The 20,348-nt window shown below is 44.7% G+C and overlaps 1 protein-coding gene across 1 annotated transcript in view; it reads right to left on the bottom strand.

The window, feature by feature from the left end:
• The window catches only part of RGCC (regulator of cell cycle), a 30,436-nt gene extending 14,047 nt beyond the window's left edge, over positions 1-16,389 (bottom strand). Inside the window, exons 1-2 of the mRNA XM_034758417.1 lie at positions 16,191-16,389; positions 15,219-15,452 (exon numbers count right to left, since the gene is read on the bottom strand). Of these exons, the coding sequence (XP_034614308.1) occupies positions 15,219-15,452; positions 16,191-16,272 (316 nt within the window). The 5' untranslated portion in view covers positions 16,273-16,389. The remainder of the gene's footprint in view (positions 1-15,218; positions 15,453-16,190) is intronic.
• Between the last annotated feature and the right edge of the window lie 3,959 nt (positions 16,390-20,348).

Here is a 20,348-nt window from a genome sequence, read left to right as displayed (position 1 = left end):
AAAGCTTTAAGGGCTTGGGGTCCAGCACAAAGAGAGAGATTTTGCATAAATATTTTAAAGATTTTGATTTTGTTCCCAGATGGAGCAAAAGCAAATTTTTAAACCTCAAAAGTTGCCACAAAATGGAATTGTCATCCTCCAGTCATCTCAAGTACTATCATGACTTGTTTCTTCATTAAGAGTTCAAGTTTTATCATTCTCAGTAGGCGAAAATACACCTGCCCATTCACCAGTGGAAAGTCAAGTTATTGGCCAGATGAGTACATTTCTTTTACCTTGAAAACCATCCTAGCCATTTTAGGCAAAGCATTGTTAAAAGAATACTAATACTCACTTGTATTGATTCAGATTCCAAGGTTAGAAGGAACCATTGTGACCATCGAGTCTGACCTCCTGTATAACAACTTCCCCAAAATAATTCCTAGAGCATATCTTTGAGAAAAACATCCAATTTTGATTTACAAATTGTCAGTGATGGAGAATCCACCACCACCCTTGGTAAATTGTTCCAATGGTCAGTTACTTTCACTGTTATTTCCAGTCTGAATTTGTCTAGCTCCACCTCCCAACCATTGGACTATGTTTTTCCTTTCTCTGCTATACTGAAGAGCCCATTATGACATATTTGTTCCCCATGTAGATGCTTTAGACTATAATCAAGTCACTCCCTAACCTTCTCTTTGTTAAGCTGAGCTCCTATCAGGCATATTTTCTAATTCCTTTAATCATTCTTGTGACTCTTTTCTAAACCTTCTCCTATTTTTCAACACCCTTCTTGAATTGTGGACACCAGAACTGGATGTGGTATTCCAGCAGCAGTCACACCAGTGCCAAGTACAGAGGTAAAATAACCTCTCTACTCCTACTTGGGATTCCCCTGTTTATGTATCTATAGCGGAACAGCCACTTACTGAGCACAGGTTACTGTGACAAAGAAACCCCTTGGCAAAAGGTCCCCTGTTAATTGTAAACAACTTTTGACTCAACCCTGACAAACTCACTACACCAAACATGGCTTGCAGAGTATTTATCCATAAGGGGCATCATGTAAGGTATCTACAGAAAGCTCTTGTTAACCCGCAAGGCATAGACATGACTAGCATAGCTCAATGGAGACTGCTTGAGTGGCTGAAAGGCTGGTGGTGTTAGGAGCTGATACCCTGTGTGACAATGCGGTTCTGGCGGAACCCAACTGAGAGTGCCAACTCAGGACAAATTGCTAAAATAGGGCAGTTACAGCCCAAGGCTGGGGTTTTTCCACCTCTAAGGCAAACCAAACCAGCCAGACTAAGACTTCGGTCTCACCCCACTGGCTAACCGCAAGTCTCACAAGCAATCTCCTTAGACACTCCAGTTTCCCAGTATCACCACCAGTGCCACACGTTATGGGGACAAATGGTTATGAAAACCAATACCCCAGTAAAAGAAAAAGGTTCTCCTGATCCCAAAGGACCAAGCCCCAGACCCAGGTCAATATACAAGTCAGACCTTACCCACAAATCACGCTACTGCCAATCCTTTAGAATCTAAAATCTAAAGGTTTATTCATAAAAGGAAAAAAATAGAAATGAGAGTTAGAATTGGTTAAATGGAATCAATTACATACAGTAATGGCAAAGTTCTTGGTTCAGGCTTGCAGCAGCGATGGAATAAACTGCAGGTTCAAATCAAGTCTCTGGAATACATCCCCAGCTGGGATGGGTCATTCAGTCCTTTGCTCAGAGCTTCAGTCTGTAGCCAAGTTCCTCCAGAGGTAAGAAGCAGGATTGAAGACAAGATGGAGATGAGGCATCAGCCTTATATAGTCTTTTCCAGGTGTAAGAACACCTCTTTGTTCTTACTGTGGAAAATTACACCAAAATGGAGTCTGGAGTCACATGGGCCAGTCCCTGCATACTTTGCTGAGGTACAAGGCGTATCTGCCTTCTCTCAATGGGTCCATTGTATAGCTGATGGTCCTTAATGGGCCATCAAGCAGGCTAGGCAGAGCTAATCTCAGCTTGTCTGGGATGTCACCCAGAAGCATAGCATAAGTTTGCCATACAGACAGTATAGAGCCATTATTCATAACTTCGACTACAAAACTGATACACACATATAGACAGCATAATCATAACCAGTAAATCATAACCTTGTCCTAGACACCCCATTTGACCCCCTTTATACAAGATTTGGGTGCCACTACAGGACCTTGGTTGCAACATTGATCTATATGGTCCCAGTTTATGTCAATAACGTCACACCCTGTTACTACTCCCTCGTGTTGAGGGCAGGGGCTAACAAGGTGACCCACAGTCCTGGGTACCCAGAGATCTGTCACAGTCACTTTGTAGGCATCTTGGCCTTGTTAGCCTCCTCTTGCAGGCCCCTTAAGCATTTCACACAGTTTCTGTTGTGACTCGCATCACCCCTAACTGGGGCTGGTTTAACATCAAATAGAGTTCACACAGTCTTCAGAGTCCTTAATCACAAAATAATCCAAACACTCCTCAATAACTCCCCAATATCAAGTTCATACTCAGAATTCTACTAGAATTCTTTATGGGGGTCAACAAATATGTGGACAAGAGTGATCCAGTTGATATAGTGTATTTGGACTTTTAGAAAGCATTTGACAAGGTCCCTCCCCAAAGGCTCTTAAGCAAAGTAAGCAGTCATGGGATAAGAGGGAAGGTCCTCTCATGGATCAGTAACTGGTTAAAAGATAGGAAACAAAGGAGAGGAATAAATGGTCAGTTTTCACAGTGGAGAGAGGTAAGTAGCAGAATCCCTCAAAGATCTGTACTGGGACCAATGCTGTTCAATATATTATATTATACTATATATATATATAATGATCTGGTAAAAGGAATAAACAGTGAGGTGACAAAGTTTGCAGATGGTACAAAACGACTCAAAATAGTTAAGTCCAAAACAGACTGTGAAGAGTTAAAGGGGTCTCACAAAACTGGGTGACTGGGCAATAAAATGGCAGATGAAATTCGATGTGGATAAAAGCAAAGTAAAAAACACTGGAAAACAATCCCAAATATACATACAAAATGCTGGGGTCTAACTTAGCAATTACCACTCAGGAAAGAGATCTTGGAGTCATTATGGATAATTCTTTGAAAATATCTGCTCAATGTGAAGTGGCAGTCAAAAAGTTAACAATGTTAGGAATCATTAGGAAAGGGATAGATAATAAGACAGAAAATATCATACTATATAAATCCATGGTATGCCCACAACTTGAATGCATGCAGTTCTGGGCACCCCATCTCAAAAAAGATATATTGGAATTGGAAAAGGTACAGAGAAGGGTCACAAAAATGATTAAGGATATGGAACAGTTTTCATATGAAGAGATTAAAAAGACTGGGACTGTTCAGCTTGGAAAAGAGGCAGCTAAGGGCGGGATAAGATAGAGATTTATAAAAGCATGAAAAGTGTGGAGAAAAATGAATAAGAAAGTGTTATTTACCCCTTCACATAACACAAGAACCAAGGGTCACCCAAAGAAATTAATAGCCAACAATTTAAAACAAACAGAAGGAATTACTTCTTCACACAACACAGAGTCACCCTGTGGAATTCATTGCCAGTGATGTTATGAATGCCAAAAGTATAGCTGGGTTCAAAATATAATTAGATACGTTCATGGAGGACAGATCCATCAGTGGCTACTAGCCAACGTGGTCGGGGATGCAACCCCATGCTCTGCATGTACCTAAGCCTCTGACTGCCAGAGGCTGAGACTGAATGTTGGGATGGATCACTCAATAATTGCCGTGTTCTGTTCACCCCCTGAAGCATCTGGCATCAGACACTGTTGGAAGACAGGATACTGGGCTAGATGGACCATTGGTCTGACCCTGTGTGGCCGTTCTTATGTAATTCAACAGTTCATACTTAGCTCTGGTTCTGCTGCCACACCCACAGCTCTTCCTCTGTCAATCTGCTCCACCTAAAGCCACAAGTCCTAGCACTTTTTCACTGGAACTAAGCCCATTTGGTTTGGCTTCCTTCTCCTGTCAGTGTCTCCCTTGTTCTGAGGAAGAAGACAGTCTATATACTGCCCTCCTCCATAGAGCTCCTTTCGACTGGCTGGAAGAGAGGGGAGCCCTGCTCCACCCTACACAACAGGGCTCCTGATCTTGGGCCCTTAAAGGAACAGTGTCCTGGGGTTTTTACCCACTGCCCTCCACCCCCACCTCCCCAGGATCCAACTTGTAAATCCCCAAGACAGCTTCCTCTCTTCCACGACCATGCTATTTTCTGGTCTCTTGTTCATTCCAAGACCTGGAATGAGGCCTTCTGGACCCCTTTATTCTTAAAAGGTCTAGTACACCCCTCTACAATATCCAAGGATCGCATTAGCCCTTCTGCCCACAGCATCATACTGAGAGCTCATGTTCAGCTGATTATCCAAGATAACCTCCAAATCTTTTACAGAATCCCTACTCCTTAGGATAGAGTCCCCCATCCCTTAAATATGGCCTACATTCTTTGTTCCTAGATGTATACATTTATATTTGATCATATTAAAACACATGTTGTTTTATTTGCACCCAGTTTACCAGATATCTCTGCAACACTGACCTGTCCTTTTCATTATTTATGACACCTCCAATTTTTGTATCATCTGCAAACTTTATCAGTGATGATTTTATGTTTTCTTCCATGTCAATGATAAAAATGCTAAATAGCCTAGGGCCAAGAACCGATCCATACAGCAGCCTGCTAGAAACGCACTGCTTGTTAATGCTTCCCTGTCCACAATTACATTTTGAGACCCATCAGTTAGCCAGTTTTTAATCCATTTAATGTGTGCCATGTTAATTTTACACAATTCTAGGTTTTTAATCAAAATGTCATGTGTACCAAGTCAAATGCCATATAGAAGTCTGGGTATATTACATCAACACTATTACCGTTATCAACCAAACTTGTAATCTCAATGAAAAAAAGATATCAAGTTAGTTTGACAAGATCTATTTTCCATAAACCCATATTGATTGGCATTAATTATATTGCCCTCCTTTAATTCTTTATTAATTGAGTCCCATTCAACCACTCCATTCTCTTGCCTTGGACTGATGTCAGACTGACAAGCCTATAATTAACCTGCGTCATCCCATTTATCCTATTTAAATGTTGGCACACTAGCTTTCTTCCAGCTTTGTGCAACTTCCCCAGTGTTCTAAGACTTATTGAAAATCAACAGTAAAGTCCAGCCTGCTCATCGGGCAGCTCCTTTAAAACTCTTGTTCAAATAAGTTACCTGGACCTTCTTTTTTAAAAATATCTAATTTTAGTAGCTGCTATTTAGCATCCTCCTGAGATACTAGGGCAGGGATTGGCAACCTTTGGCATGCGGCTCGCCAGGGTAAGCACCCTGGTGGGCTTGGCCAGTTTGTTTATCTGCTGCATGCACAGGTTCGGCCGATCGCGGCTCCCACTGGCCACGGCTCGCTGTCCCAGGCCAATGGGGGCTGCGGGAAGCGGCGTGGGCCAAGGGATGTGCTTGTCACCACTTTCCACCACCCCCATTGGCCTGGGACAGTGAACCGGGGCCAGTGGGAGCCGCGATTGGCCGAACCTGCAGATGCGGCAGGTAAACAAACCAGCCCAACCCGCCAAGGTGCTTACCCTGGCGGGCCGGGGGCCAAAGGTTGCCGATCCCTGTACTAGGGAATGGAAAGAGTGTTATCATAATCATATGATATCATATCATCTGTTTTTTCCCCCAAATACAGAACTGAAAAATGTATTGACCACTTCAGCCTTTTCTGAGTTATTATTGATGATTCTACCAGTTCCATCTAGTAATGGACCAATACCATAGTTAGGATTTTTTTTGTTCCTAATATACTTAAACTCTTTCTTATGATCCTTCACTCTGCAGGCCATAGATTTCTCCTTGTGTCCCTTTGCATCTTTTATAAACTTTCTACAATTCTAAGCTTCTGATTTATATTTATTACAATCAACTTCCCATTTCTTCTATTTGTTATGTATTATTTTTATGTTATGAAATATCAGCCTTTCTTTAGTCTGGATGTAGGATAGAGAAACGGCTGGGATAACGAAGCTTCAATCTTTGCCCTCCCCTAAACATCCTGACCAGGGCAGTTTGTGTATTTTGTGCATCATTCAAAAGACACACTCCAGAAAGGGTGTAAGCCTTAAAATCCTCACCATCACCACCATCCTAGAAGCAGCACTCCTAACACATCCTGATACCCACTTTGGCACGCGGCCAGTGGGAGCCATGATCGGCTGAACCTGGGGACGCAGCAGGTAAACTAACCGGCCTGGCCCGGCCTGCCAGGGGGCTTACCCTGACGAGCCACATGCCAAAGGTTGCCGATCCCTGAGCTAGAGGCTGACGTCAAAGTTCTATCACATGGTTGCTCCTACTCATGCCACACACTCCTAGCTGTGACATCCATCTTATCACTAATTATTATTATGGCTTTCTAGTTTTATTCCTCTGGCAAGTCAGTGTTTGTTAAATTATGATCCCTGAGTGACTATCTTTTAAGAAATAACCCAGTAAAAGCCTTTGCCATTTTATGAAGCTGCCAGCTGAACCCAAGTCAGTCTGTTCAGTTGATATACTTAGAATAGGACGAAGAAATAGCTGCAAAATGAAGGGTTTGGAGTAAAGATGGGTGGGTTGTATTTTGGTGAAATAATTCAAGGTTCTCACTGGCCTTTGCTATCCCAGAACACAGTTAAACCTCAAAGCATAAAACCCACTGTAAGGCCATATAAATATACAATATTCCAGGAGATAAACAATTGAAACTTTCTGGATAGTAATTAGCTGAAAAAGGAAATCTTCAGACCTTCCCTTTTAAAACAGGCAATGATATATTCAAATATTTTATAAAAATAATATTTATCATACTATTCTGGAAGAGGCAACTTAGGGTAAGATTTTCAAAAGTGCTTAGTGTTGGTCTAGCATTGTTCCCACTGAAATCAAGGGGACTTTTTACCAACACTGAACATTTTTGAAAATCTCATCCCTAAAGTTTTCACAGGGGAAATTTTAAAACTTCATTTTAAAGCCTCTTTAAATCATATATTTATTATTATGCAGTTCAAAGGCTCAGAGCTTTTACTCACAGGTTGCACAGCTCAGCCCCTACTCAACATTAACTGCTCTAGAAGTCTGTGATTTTTTAAAAAATGAAGTCAAATACTTAATAGTTCTAATGCTGCAGTTAAAAATGAATGTTAATAAGTCTTGGAAGAAATAGAGCTGTCACGACCAGAGAGAGCACGATTTACTTTGGACATAAACATGCTCACACTTTACTGCATTGTTTACTCTATCAGCCTTCTACTCCACATGCTGACACTCTCTAAACAAAAAACAAAACAAAACCAAAAAAGGTGGGAGGCACACCCTGAGACAGCTTGCACAACCTGGGCTTGAAGATTTGAAGAGCTCCAAATCTCCCTTAACTCTCTGCCTGGTAGATACCAGGAAGGGATCATGGGAAATCAGTAGCTGTATTTTTTAATGTGTATCATGGTTTCTCATTACATATGTTTCCCATATAGTCCCCATCAATCTTGCTAGTTGTGAGGTAGTGTTTTTATTTTAAACCTTCCCCTGTTTAATGATTCCTTTTCCTAGAGCAAAAATAGTGAAAGGAAAAGAAAGTGGTATGCAGGAGAGGCAAGGGCAAGGCAGAACAAATCCAGAAGTACTAAGGTATTTTTCATTAGTCATTTTATTGCTCCCTGCTGATTGTAATATCTTGTTGTAAGTTTGAGGCAACAATCTATTTCCTTAGAATATTTTTCTCCACCATATCTACCTACTGGTTTGTTACTGCAGGTTTGCTAATGAATGCTGCCTTTTCATGATGAATATAGCATTATTAACTGGGTTTGAAATTATAAAATAAATAAAGCTAAAGCAGCATGAGTGGGATTTGATTTTGAAAGCTAAGAGTTGATTGACAAAGAAGTTTACTTCTTAAGTCAAGAATGATATCAAGTTACAACATTGTAGCCAGTGTCACTGAAGGGTCTAAATCAAATGTATTTATTTTATAAGATTTTTATTACATCAATGGCAATATGAAACATTTTGAGAGCATGATAGTGGATTATGGCTTATATTGTAAAAAGGTTTTTTTGGGGGGTGGGTGCATAAAATGATATAGTTATGGTGAAACATTTCTATTCTCAAGCTCCTAATTAAGGATAAGAATTTAAAGAAACAAAATGAAAGGAGAGATAGGCAAGGTCCTACACTAGAATTATTTTGCCAATATAGCAATAGAGGTGTACTGTACCGGCAAAGAACTCTTAGTGTGGACGCAGCTTATACCAGCAAAATTGTGCTTTTGCCAGCATAGTTTATTGCAGTCCCACCCAACCACCAAGTGAAACAAACTATACGAGATACCAGCAAAAAAGCAGTTCTATTAGTATAACTGGATCTGCACTAGAAGCTTTTGCTGGCACAGCTATATCAGTCACAAATTGCATATCATCCTACCCATGACCAACAGAGCTATGCTGGAAAACGTTTGTAGCTAGCCTAAGCAGTTTTACTGTAAGCACTAACTTTACATGAACAACTACCTAATGCCTGGAGCTTTTATACTTGTACTTTGACCCTACTGAGGGCTTCAAGCTGAAACATGTAGGTACTATTTATCCTGGTAGTTCAGCAACTAGTCAATATGTGTCCCCTTTATTACTATGGGGAATAAAGAATTGAGTTTTGATACGGCACTAAGCCACCAGTTGTGTCATGAGTGCCAGCACAGACCCACATGAGTTAAAACTGGGACTTTATGTGCCTAAGACCCTTTGTGGATCCAGGCCTAAGATCTTAATTAATGTTTGTTCCTGTCAGAATTCTTTATATTATAGTAGGGTCTAGAGCCAATTGTTCTAGGTGCTGTATGTAGTTAGAGACAAACCTTGCCCCAAAGACCATACTATCTAAAGTAACATGACAAAGATCACAAAATGGGAGAATTTTCCAGACAGGGAAATAACTTTGGACTCTAATTCTAAAGTTTTCAAGAAGCCTCCCATATGTGGTATAAGATCTTCAATTAGTCTTTTTGGTGTCCATTTCCTTAAAAGGGGACTTTTCAGACAGAAGCAATGTGTAAAGGACTGTGCTTTCTGTTTTAGCAAGATGATATGGGGAAGAGGGGAAATGCAAGCTTTTCCAAAAGGAAAGTGGCTTACCCTGCTGGCAGAAGCACTAGAAAGAGGAATGGATTTACACACCCTACTACAAAACAATAGTTTTCAGGGGAGGGCATCTGTTGCCAGTTACATTGAATGTTAAAGTAGATCAATAGTGCAAAATTTGCTATAACTACATTGTGTGTCTTTCCATCTTTGAGCCTGACCCTGGCAAACACTTACTAATAGACTCACAATTTTTGAGAAGTGCCACTGATTTTGGGTAGCTCAGATTTGGTATACCCATCCTGTGCATGCTGAGTACTTGCAGTTCCCATTAACAGCTGTCAGAGTGGCTCAGCACCTTTGACAATCAGCCCAAGAGGTCTCAGGTTGGGTACCCCAAAACTGAAGTACACAAAAACCAGTGGCCCTTTTGGTTATATCTTGGTGTAAGCCAATTGTGGTTCATGGATAAGGATAAGATTTTGTCACAGAGGTCATGGATTTTGTGACTTTCAGAGATCTCTGTGACATTTTCTGCTTCAGCCCGAGGCCTTGGGGCTGGAGAGGTCAGCCGCAGTGGGCAGCAGGGGCCCCAAAGCTCTTAGCAGTTGGCAGGGATCCCAGAGCTATGAGCTGTGAGTCCCACAGCAGTCAGCCCTGGTGGGGTCCCCACAGCTATCAGCCACTATAGGCAGCCCCCCCCCATTATTTTTAGTAAAAGTCCCAGACAGGTTGCGGGCAATAAACAAAAATTCACAGAAGCCTGTAACCTATCTGGGACTTTTACTAAAAATAACAGAGACAAAATCTTAACCTTATTTGTGGTACAATGGCCCATACCAAGCACTTGTAGGATCACCCCATAAAAACATGATCCTGTAGCTCTTATACACAGAGTAATGGCTGTGGAATTGACAGATTTATGAAGATGGAGAGAGTTTATACAAATTACATTTTTCAGCAAAAGCAGTTCAGAAAAAACACTGTCAGCATTTCTTTTGCTGTTGTTGCAGATTTGTGTTTTAAGAATTTGTCCCCACACAGCCCAGCTACGTTTAATGTAAGTGTTGCCATGGTAATAGTGAGGTCACTACAACTTCACTAAAATCAAAACTTCACTAAAATCAAGTTAGAAGAAAAGCTGGGCTGAGGGAAAAAGCCTGTGTTTGAATAGAAATAGCTTGGAAATTAGCACACGTAATAAGAGGAGTTATGAAAGACAAGGGGAATGTAACTGGATTCATGTTTACATCTGATATTTGAGCCTTTCTCTGGTATGAAAGACCCTCTTTATTAAAAACTGCCATTCATCTCTGATTTCACTAAAATGGTACAGGGAGGTTTGGAGAGGGATTTACTATATTAAATGATGTCTTCAGAAAGAGAAACAAGTTTTGCTGGGTATTTTTAGGAGAATTAGATCAGAGAGTCAAGGAAAAAGAATCCAGGCAGAACATACCAGTATAGACAGGTCTCTAAGTAAACGGAAAGTACCTGACTGCAGGCTTGCAGTAAATCTGAAAATGGTGGAAATTTTTTTTTTTTTTAAACGGATTAGAGGAGGGATCAGCAACCTTTGGCACACGGCCCACCAGAGTAAGCACCCTGGCGAGCCGGGCCGGTTTGTTTACCTGCAGTGTCCGCAGGTTCGGCCTATCGCGACTCCCTCTGGCCGTGGTTCGCCGCTCCAAGCCAATGGGGGCTGCGGGAAGCAGCAGCCAGCATATCTCTCAGCCCGTGCCGCTTACCGCCGCCCTCATTGGCCTGCTTACGCTGGTGGATCGCGTACCAAAGGTTGCCGATTCCTGGTCTAACCTGCTCTTAAAAACCTTCAAAATGGGGATTCTACAATCTCCCTTGCAAACTTAACTATCCTTAGCATTAGAAAGTTTTTTCCTAATATCTAACGTAAATCTCTTTTTCTGAACATTAAGCCCATTACTTCTTGTCCTATCTTCAGTGGACATGGAGAACAATTGATCATCATCCTCTTTATAACAGCCCTTAATGTATTTGAAGACTTAGCAGGTCCCTCAGTCTTCTTTTCTCAAGACTAAACATGTCCAGTTTTTTTAACCTTTCCTCACAGGTCAAGTTTTCTAAACCTTTTATTATTTTTGTTGCATTCTTCTGGACTCTTAAATTCATTCATGTCTTTCTTGAAGTGTGGTTTCCAGAACTGGACACAGTACTCCAGCAGAGGCCTCACCAGTATCAAGCAGGACAGGACAATTAGCTCATGTCTTACATACACCACTCTTGTTAATACACACCCCAGAATATTAGCCTTTTTTGCAACTGCATCACGTTGTTGACTCATATTCACTTTGTGTCTGCTATAAGCCCCAGATCCTTTTCTTCAGTACTGCTACCTAGCCAGTTATTCCCCATTTTGTAGTTCTGCATTTGATTTTTTTCTACTTAAGTGTAATACTTTGCACTTATCTTTATTGAATTTCATCTTGTGGATTTCAGACCAATTCTGCAACTTGTCAAGGTCATTTTGAATTCTAATCCTGTCCTCCAAAGTACTTCCGACCCTTCCCAGCTTGGTGTTATCACAAATTTTATAAGCATACTCTCCACTCATTATCTGACATTAATGACAATATTGAGTAGTAACAGACCCTGCAGAACTCCACTAAATATACCCTCTGATTTGACAACAAACCATTGATTACTACTCCAAGTATAGTCTTTCAACTAGTTTTGAACCCACCTTATAGTAATTTCATCTAGATAGCATTTCCCTAGTTTGCTTGTGAGATTGTCATGTGGGACTGTGTCAAAAGCTTTACTAAAATCAAGATATGTAACATTTACAGCTTCCCCCCATCCACAAGACCAGTAACCCTGTCAAAGAAGGAAATTAGGTTGGTTTGGCATGATTTTTTCTGGATAAATTCATGTTGGCTATTACTTTAACCCAGGGGTTCTCAAACTGGGGGTTGGGACCCCTTAGAGGGTCATGAGGTTCTTACACAGGAGATCAGAAGCTGTCAGGCTCAACCCCAAACCCCATGTTGCCTCCAGCATTTATTATAGTGTTAAATATATAAAGGAGAGGGTCACACTCAGAGGCTTGCTATGTTGAAGGGGTCACCAATACAAAAGTTTGAGAACATCTGCTATAACCTATTATCCTCTAGGTGCTTACAAATTGATTGATTATTTGTTCCAGTATCTTTCCAGGTGTTGACATTAGGCTGTTTTTTTCCCCCTGCCTTTTTAAAGACAGGTACTATGTTTGCCCTTCTCCAGTCCTCTTGGGACCTCACCCATGTTCCATGTTTTATTAAAGAATATCACTAACAGTTCCAAGATTGTTTCAGCTAGTTCCTCAAGTACCTTAGGATTCATTTCATCAGGTCCTGCCAATATGAATACATCTGACTTGTCTAAATAGACTTTAACCCATTTTTCCCCCCTATTTTGGCTTGTGTTCCTTCCCCTTTGTTGTTAATATTAATTAAGTTAAGTATCTGGTCACAATTTACCATTTTAGTGAAAGAAACATTTTCATTACTAGAAATCACTGGAAATCAGAAAGTATAAGTTTTTAGAAGGCAAATTCTATGGAATTTTTTTGAGAAGAGGAAGTTAGCAATTAAAAAAAGTAGGTTTTGCTTGTGTGGGGTTTTTTTTAAACTTACTTTGACAACTTAAACATTGATTCCATGGATTTTTAAATGAGAAAGCAGGTTCTTTCAGTCCTCCTAATTACTATTAATTTTGGTATACTCTCCTTGACAAACAAGAACCACCAAAATATATAATTTTTAAAAGAAATGATAACACTAACAAATGTATGCTAAACTTTATTGCTCAGTTACCTTGATTTTGGATATTCCTGATTCCATATCCTTTGGTTGTATGTTGTTGGTATGCTATCTGTATTAATTTAATACTCTTTTGTACAACTAGCACTCTTTCTGCACTGTACAAATAATGTTTTGCCTCAAACTGGAACTAGTGATTTAAATTATCTTTAAAATGGCAACCTCCAAAACCAGAAGACAGCACCATTCACTGAAGGGAGAGGAGGAAGTGGTTTCCGGTATTTCTATAAACCTCTTGTGAAAATACTTTTAATATAACATTCTTGTTTAGTAAATATTTAGTTAACTACAGGATGAAGAAGTCATCAGGAGTCTTCCTGCTAGAATGGACTAGGGTTGTCTTTGGCTTTTAAAAAATGGAGTGCCTCTATAGTCTTCTACCAGCCAGCTGGGAACTCTTTCTTCTCTGACACCTTATTTTCCAGCCTCTGACCTTATCCACCCCAAGTACCATTGTGTTTCTCTTTGACTTTTCACTTTTGTATAGCATAGCAAGATTCTCCCCAGCAATCATCAACATTAAGGGAACCCACAAAGGAAAAAAAAAAAAAAAAAAAAAAAGTGAGCTTTTGTCCTTGTCTGCATCTTTATGATTGATCAGTTAAGGCAGGGGTGGGCAAACTACGGCCTGCGGACCAGATCCGGCCCCTCAGGGCTTTGCGCTGCCAACACCACATCCCTGCGGCCCCTAGGCAGGGGGGACACAGGGCTCCGTGTATTGCTCTTGCCTCCAGGCACTGCCCCCCACAGTTCCAATTGGCTGGAAACAGGGAACCGCGGCCAATGGGAGCTTCAGGGGAGGTACCTGGAGACGCGGCAAGGGCAATGCACGCAGAGCCCTCCACCCTCCCTCCCCCAGAGGCCGCAGCGCTTCCTGGAGTGGCACGGGCCGGGGTAGGGTGACCAGACAGCAAATGTGAAAAATCGGGTTGGGGGTGGGGTGGTAATAGGAGCTTATATAAGAAAAAGACCCAAAAATCAGGACTGTCTCTATAAAATCAGGACATCTGGTCACCCTAGGCCGGGGACAGGGCAGGCATGCAGGGACACCGCTGCCACCCTGGAGCCGCTATAGGTAAGTGGTGCTGGGCCGGAACTCGAACCCCTCCTGCACCCCCCCCAACTCCCTGCCCTAGGCCCCCTGCCTGCACCTCGCACCCCAACTCCCTGCCCTGAGCCCCTTCATACATCTCACACCCCTCCTGCACCCAACACCCTGCCCTGAGCCCCCTCCCGCAGTCTGCACCCCTCCTGCACCCCAACACCCTTCCCTGAGCCCTCTCATACACCCTGCACCCCTCCTCTGCCCCAATCCCTTGCTCTGAGCCCCTTCCTGATAACTGCACCCCCTCCCACACCCCACGCTCCCTCCCGTACCCGAACCCTGCATACTATTTCCCCACCCAGATGCGGCCCTCAGCCCAAAAAGTTTGCCCACCCCTGAGTTAAGGTGTGAAAATTAACAAGAAATGTCTGCGACTTCCAAGAAGACAAAACCAGAGAAGACCAGACTTGACATACTTGAGATTTGTGAGGGGGAAAATAAGAAAATTATTTTAAAAACATAAATCTTTCTGGATTTATTTATGCACATAAAAGGAGGGCAAAAAGGGACACAAATTTAATTAAAAAACATTGTCTGCGGGTCACCTTCAACGAGCTGTTTGATGGAAGGAACAAAGAGTAAGGTGTGGGAATGCTTGGAGAAGACAGCAAAATTAAATGCATAATAGTTTTAATTTTTGTCAAGCAGGGGACAAAAGTAAACGGTATAAATAGTGCTAGATAATCTCTGCCTTTTGTAACAATAAGACACCTGTTTCTTAAGAAATGTACATTTAGTTTAGATCATAGAAACTGGTACAATGTCTCCCCAAATGCTGCTGAAAAGACTTACGTTCCAGACACCAAAATACAAGGACAGAAGAAAAAAAAAAGCCACGCAGTGTTTTGCTGTCTGAAGGGTGGGGAGAGCTGTCAAGTATCTAGAAGTCAGAGCTATTTTTACCTGTCAGCTCTGAAAGTTCCTCCCCCCGGAATAAGCTGTAGAAACAACTGGTTTGCTAGCCAAAGCAACACTGAACTGCATGCAGATGTGGTGAAGGAGACGCTAACTGGCAGCTGCCCTTGCCCGCTGCGCAGGAGAGAGGGAAAGGGAAAGGGGAAGGGGAAGCGTGCGGGAGAGCTGGGGAAGGCAGAGCGAGGGCGGGGGTGTCTCACTCTCTGAGTCGCTCATGCCGCTGCTGTCGCTGACGCTGGCGCTGCTCCGCCGTTTCATCCGCGCCAGGTGCTCCTCGTACTGGAAGTGGCGCTTGCTGACGGGCGAGGAGAAGTCTTCTATCACGGCATCGAACTCACCCAGCACCTCCGCCAGCTCCCCGGCGTCCGCCAGCAGGGCGGCAGGGCCCGGGGCCGGCCGGGACGGGAGAGGACGAGGGAGACCATCACCGGAGCCTAACGGGAAACATGGACACCCTTAAAATCCCCCCAACCCTCGGAGAGCAGGGCTGGAGCACAAGAGAGAGACCGAGCCACACCCCCCAGCGCCACCCCCACGTCCTCCCAGAGAGACCGGCCACCCCCTCCAGCGACACCCCCATTTCCCCCCACAGAGAGACCGGTCACACACACACCCAGTGCCACCCCCCCATTTCCTCCCCCCCGAGAGACCGACCCCCCCCCCAGCGCCACCCCCACTTCCTCCCCCTCCCCCCATTACTCCCCCCCTGAGAGAGACCGACCCCCCCCCCCCAGCGACACCCCCATGTCCCCGCAGAGACACCGGCCATACCCCCCAGCGACACCCCCCCCATTTCCCTCCACAGAGAGACCGACCGACCCCCCCCCCCGCGACAACCCCATGTCCCCGCAGAGAGACCAGCCCCCCCCCCCCATGTCCCCGCAGAAAGCGGGACCAGAGGGAGCCGGGAGCAGCCGAGCCTCAGTCGCTCGCCGGGCCTGGGTCGGCTCCTGGCCGCCTCTGCTCCCGCCAGTAACTGGGGTTTGCACCGAGCGCTCCCCGCGGCGGCTGCTGCGAGCACCGCTCGGCCCCGGTGACAGCCAGCCTGGCCTGGGGGCGGGAGGCGAAGGACACCGACCCCGCAACCCGCAGCCCAGCGGCGGCTGCCGCCAGCCCCGACGGTGGCTCTCGCTAGGGGGCTGCAGCCGAGCGCCTGGGCCAGCCGCGCTCACCTTTGCCGGCCGCGCTCTTGGTTTGCGGGGACTTCATGGCCGCAGGTTCTCGCCTCTCCCCGCCGCCTTCTGCCTCCAGCATCTGCCGCCAGCCCCAGCCGGAGCCTCTTATAGCCCGTGCCCCGGGGAGCGGCCGCGGCGCAGCCAGACGTGGAAGGAGGCGGGCGTGGGAGGGGGCACGGCCGAGCCCGGCCGCAGCTCTCGCGCTGGGACGGCGAAGTGGGAAGGACACGGCCCGCCGGCGGGGCTGGATTATCCCCCTGCCTCTGTATCCAGCCTCCTGCCGGTCCCACAGAGCCCCGAGCCGGGGCCTCCCACGTGCCCGCCTCGGACCTCACTGGCGGGACTGCCGAGCCTTCCCAATCCAAGCCCTCGGGCTTGAGGGTACAGGCATCTAGCCCCTGAACATCAGGCTGAAATTGTCACTGCTCGGGAGGGCTTCCCTCCCGCGTCCCCCGCAGAGACTGTGCGAGACAGACGGTCTATACCCGCCTCCCCCCGCAAAACAACAGCACGGTTCCACCACAGAAATACACCGCAGTGCTGGGTGGGAGGCGTTTGCTGGCTGGAGCCACTGCCATGTGTTGTTAGAAAAACGCAGCTCCCGCTAGAGTGGGACAAAGCACTAATGGCCGGGGCAGATAGGCACTGAAAAGCCTTCACAGCTCCTGCCTGAGTCCGAGGCTGAGTTAGGGTGGTTTGTGGTCGAAGCTTCCTACTAGCACATCAAGGGCCTGGGCTAGAACCTGTGCTACAAAGTAGAAGACCTGCCTTGTTTCCTTTTACTACCCAAAAGCAACATGAGCCTGCAGCAGGAACATAGAATCAATCATAGAATACCAGGGTTGGAAGGGACCTCAGGAGGTCATGTAGTCCCACCCCTTGCTCAAGGCAGGACCAATTTCCAACTAGGAGAGTTTAACTACAACTGAGTCGGGCTTTTTTGTTAGCAATAGATATTTTTTTCTATTTATCTCGCGCTCTGTAAAATCAACGTAAAACCTCTTAAATGTTGAGTTAATGCACGAGGGGTGAATGGGCTGAAGAATCTTGTGTGAATGAATATAAATTGGCTCAGCAGCACACTTCATACTAGAAGAGGCATTGCAGTATGCACTCCTTCACCCTGGGACGTTACCTTCTGGTTGGTACCGGCCAGAAGAGATCCAAGAAATGCCATGTTCCATAAAATCAGAGCAATGATAGGAATATTCCTCAGCCTTTTGACTTTCTCTAGTGGGGGTATTTGTGGCAGCAGAGCTCCAGGCAGGCTCACAGTCTAGTAATGACTTACCTGGAGCAGCAGCACCAGGGTTAAGTCACAGTCACTCCAGCGGGACACTGCATAGCAAGACAGTTCCAAAAAAGGCTTGAAAGCACTAATGAGAGAGAAAAACTATAAGGCTGAATCTACACTAGGTAAATTGGGGACCTGTAATTCTCGACAGTACAGCTCCAATAGCATTGCCTGTTGCCTAGACAAAATGAAGGCATTTTTATCACAATCTTACCACGGGGATAGAGCCCATCTAGCCCTGAAGATAACTTTCAGAAAGCACCTAAATGCAATGCTTTTGAGGCTGTAGCCACACTGAAAGTGGGAAAGTCCCCCATTTATCACGTGGGTGTTAATGTTATGGCCTAATTGTCATTAGTGTTGTTTACATGCTGTAACAATGTTAGCAGTTTCACTTCTGTTTCTCATATAATAAACATCCAACTACTGCACCTATTCAGGGTACTTACCTGCTGATGATGCTTCATTCCTTCAAAAGGAATTTACATGGGAAAAATGCTGAAAAGCTTTGAATACCCAAAGAGCTGAATAAATCAGATAACCATCTGGGATGTTTTGAAATATTTTAGAGAGCTATTTGTATAAGGGCTTATCTTCATTGCAGTTAACTCTGGCTCTTACTCATGTATTGTCCCTAACTCACCTCCAATTCACACACAACCCTCTCCCCACATATGGTGATGCTTTCAGATCAGTTTCAAACATAGCTAGCCAGCCTGTCCAGGATATAGGTTAAATAAAGCCTGAGTGCACCCTATCTCCAGCTGCTAACCCAGCACATTTTGCAGTGAGGACACAGCTAAAACACTCCAGTGCCTTTCCATATTTTCCCCTATGTGCACAGAGGAATAGACAAGTTCTTCCAAAGTTCGCTGTGAAAGAATCAGAGTGGCTCAGCTTACTGCAGTTCTAAGAACCATGGATATGCCCTCAGAAGTTCTAGCACCTCACACAGGCAAGTGCAGCACTAGTGTTGAGGTATGTGGCCACTCACATCCAAATTAGACTAATCTGGGTGCTCAGACCCAGGTGCTGATCATTTGGGGTAATTGCAGTGAAGACATACCCTAAGAAAGATACTTGCTCTTGGCTGTAAAGTCAGGGTAAAACTGGTAGAATAAAAAAGAAAAATTCCATTGTAGAATTTGCCCAGATTCGAGTAGAACATATATATATATATATTGCAATAAAAAATATATTTCTTTTGACACAGAATTTTTTTTTACCGATGAATTATAAACCCAACAAATGAGACTTATAATGGAAAGTATCAGAGCTTTAAATATAGCTGACTTATAGTAAACATTCATCTATAGGGATACTGTCAACTTGGTTTAACCCTAAAATTTAGCAGATATTAAATAAGGATTTTATAAAGGTTAGAAGGGTTTGATTTAAATTTTACCTTGCATTACTGAACCCAAAAACAACAGCATTATGTTAGTGTATATGACCCAGAAAATGGACCTGGTAGAAACTAATTATAAACAAAAGTAAAACTGATATGTCATTTCATTGGCCAAGAACAGCGAAATACATAAGGGTTCCTCATGGAGTTAACTGATTGTTATGTAATGAGGATATTATATGGAAACTCTCATTTCATTGTGTTTCAAAAACTGCCTTGAATATTTATCACCTATAATTAAGGCTATGTTTTAGCCATGGGTATTTTTAGTAAAAGTCATGGACGGGTCACGGGAAGTAAACAAAAAATCATGGCCTGTGACCCATCCATGACTTCTACTATATGCTCCTTACTAAATCGGGGGGAGGGGGTGATGGGGACAGGGGGGCAGCAGCACATGGTCTGTGACCCTGCTGGTGCTTGGGGGGGGGCCAGCAGGCTCCCTACCTGGCTCCGCACCTCCCCAGAAGTGGGGACATCCCCCTCGCTCAGCTCCTAGATGGAGGTATGGCCAGCTAACTCTGCACACTGCCTTTGCCCAGAGCGCTGGCTTCACAGCTCCCAGCCAATGGGAGCTGTGAAGCCAGCGCTCTGGGCAGAGGCAGTGTGCAAAGCTGCCTGCCTATGCCTCCACCTGGAAGCTGAGCAAGGGGGATTTCCAGCTTCCGGGAAGCCTGCAAGGTAGGCGCTGACCAGAGCCTGCCTCACCCCATCCTGTGCCCCAACCCCCTGCTCCCTCTCACACCCAAACTCCTGCTTCTGCTGGGGTGTGGTGGCTCTAGACTGCCCCAGCAGTAGCTGGTACAACTAGCGCAGGGGCTGCCTGAGCTGCCCCAGGACCAGGTGCACCGGCTGCTGCAGAAGTCATGAAAGTCACGGAATCCATTACTTCCATGAGCTCCGTGACAAACTCGCAGCCTTACCTATAATAAAAGTTTTGATTAAGTATAATTTGTAATTATAGGCCTGAGCAATGGATTGCCGCATAAGTCCAGGGCGATAAAGTAGCATGGCTGAACTATGTCTCAATGATTTATTATTATTTATTATTCATATTGTGGTAGTACCCAGGGCTGGATAAACTTTTTGTCGGCCCGGCCTCAAACATATATTGTGGGCCCCCATTGGGGAAATAGGGCATGTGATGGGGGGGGCAGTCCGCAGAGCAGGGGGGCGATTGGGGGCAATGAGGCACAGTGAGAGTGGCTCCACTCAGCCCAGCACAAGGGCACTGTTTACAAACCCAAAACTGCTAGATGCACACTGGTCCACCCAGCCCTGAGCTGCCAGCATGCCCATTCCACACTGCTCCCCCCCGCCCAGTACCCTGCCCTTATGCCAGCACCCCCTCACCCAGAGACTTCCCCCACAGATCCCTATGCCCAGCACCCCCTGCCTAGAGACCCCTCCCACTGACCTCCCACCACAACTGCACAGCACCCTGCACACCATA

Source organism: Trachemys scripta, chromosome 1, assembly GCF_013100865.1.
Source record: "Trachemys scripta elegans isolate TJP31775 chromosome 1, CAS_Tse_1.0, whole genome shotgun sequence".
Classification (NCBI taxonomy): Eukaryota; Metazoa; Chordata; order Testudines; family Emydidae; genus Trachemys; species Trachemys scripta.
Note: the sequence above shows the minus strand (reverse complement) of the source record. Positions and strands in the feature narration are given on the sequence as shown.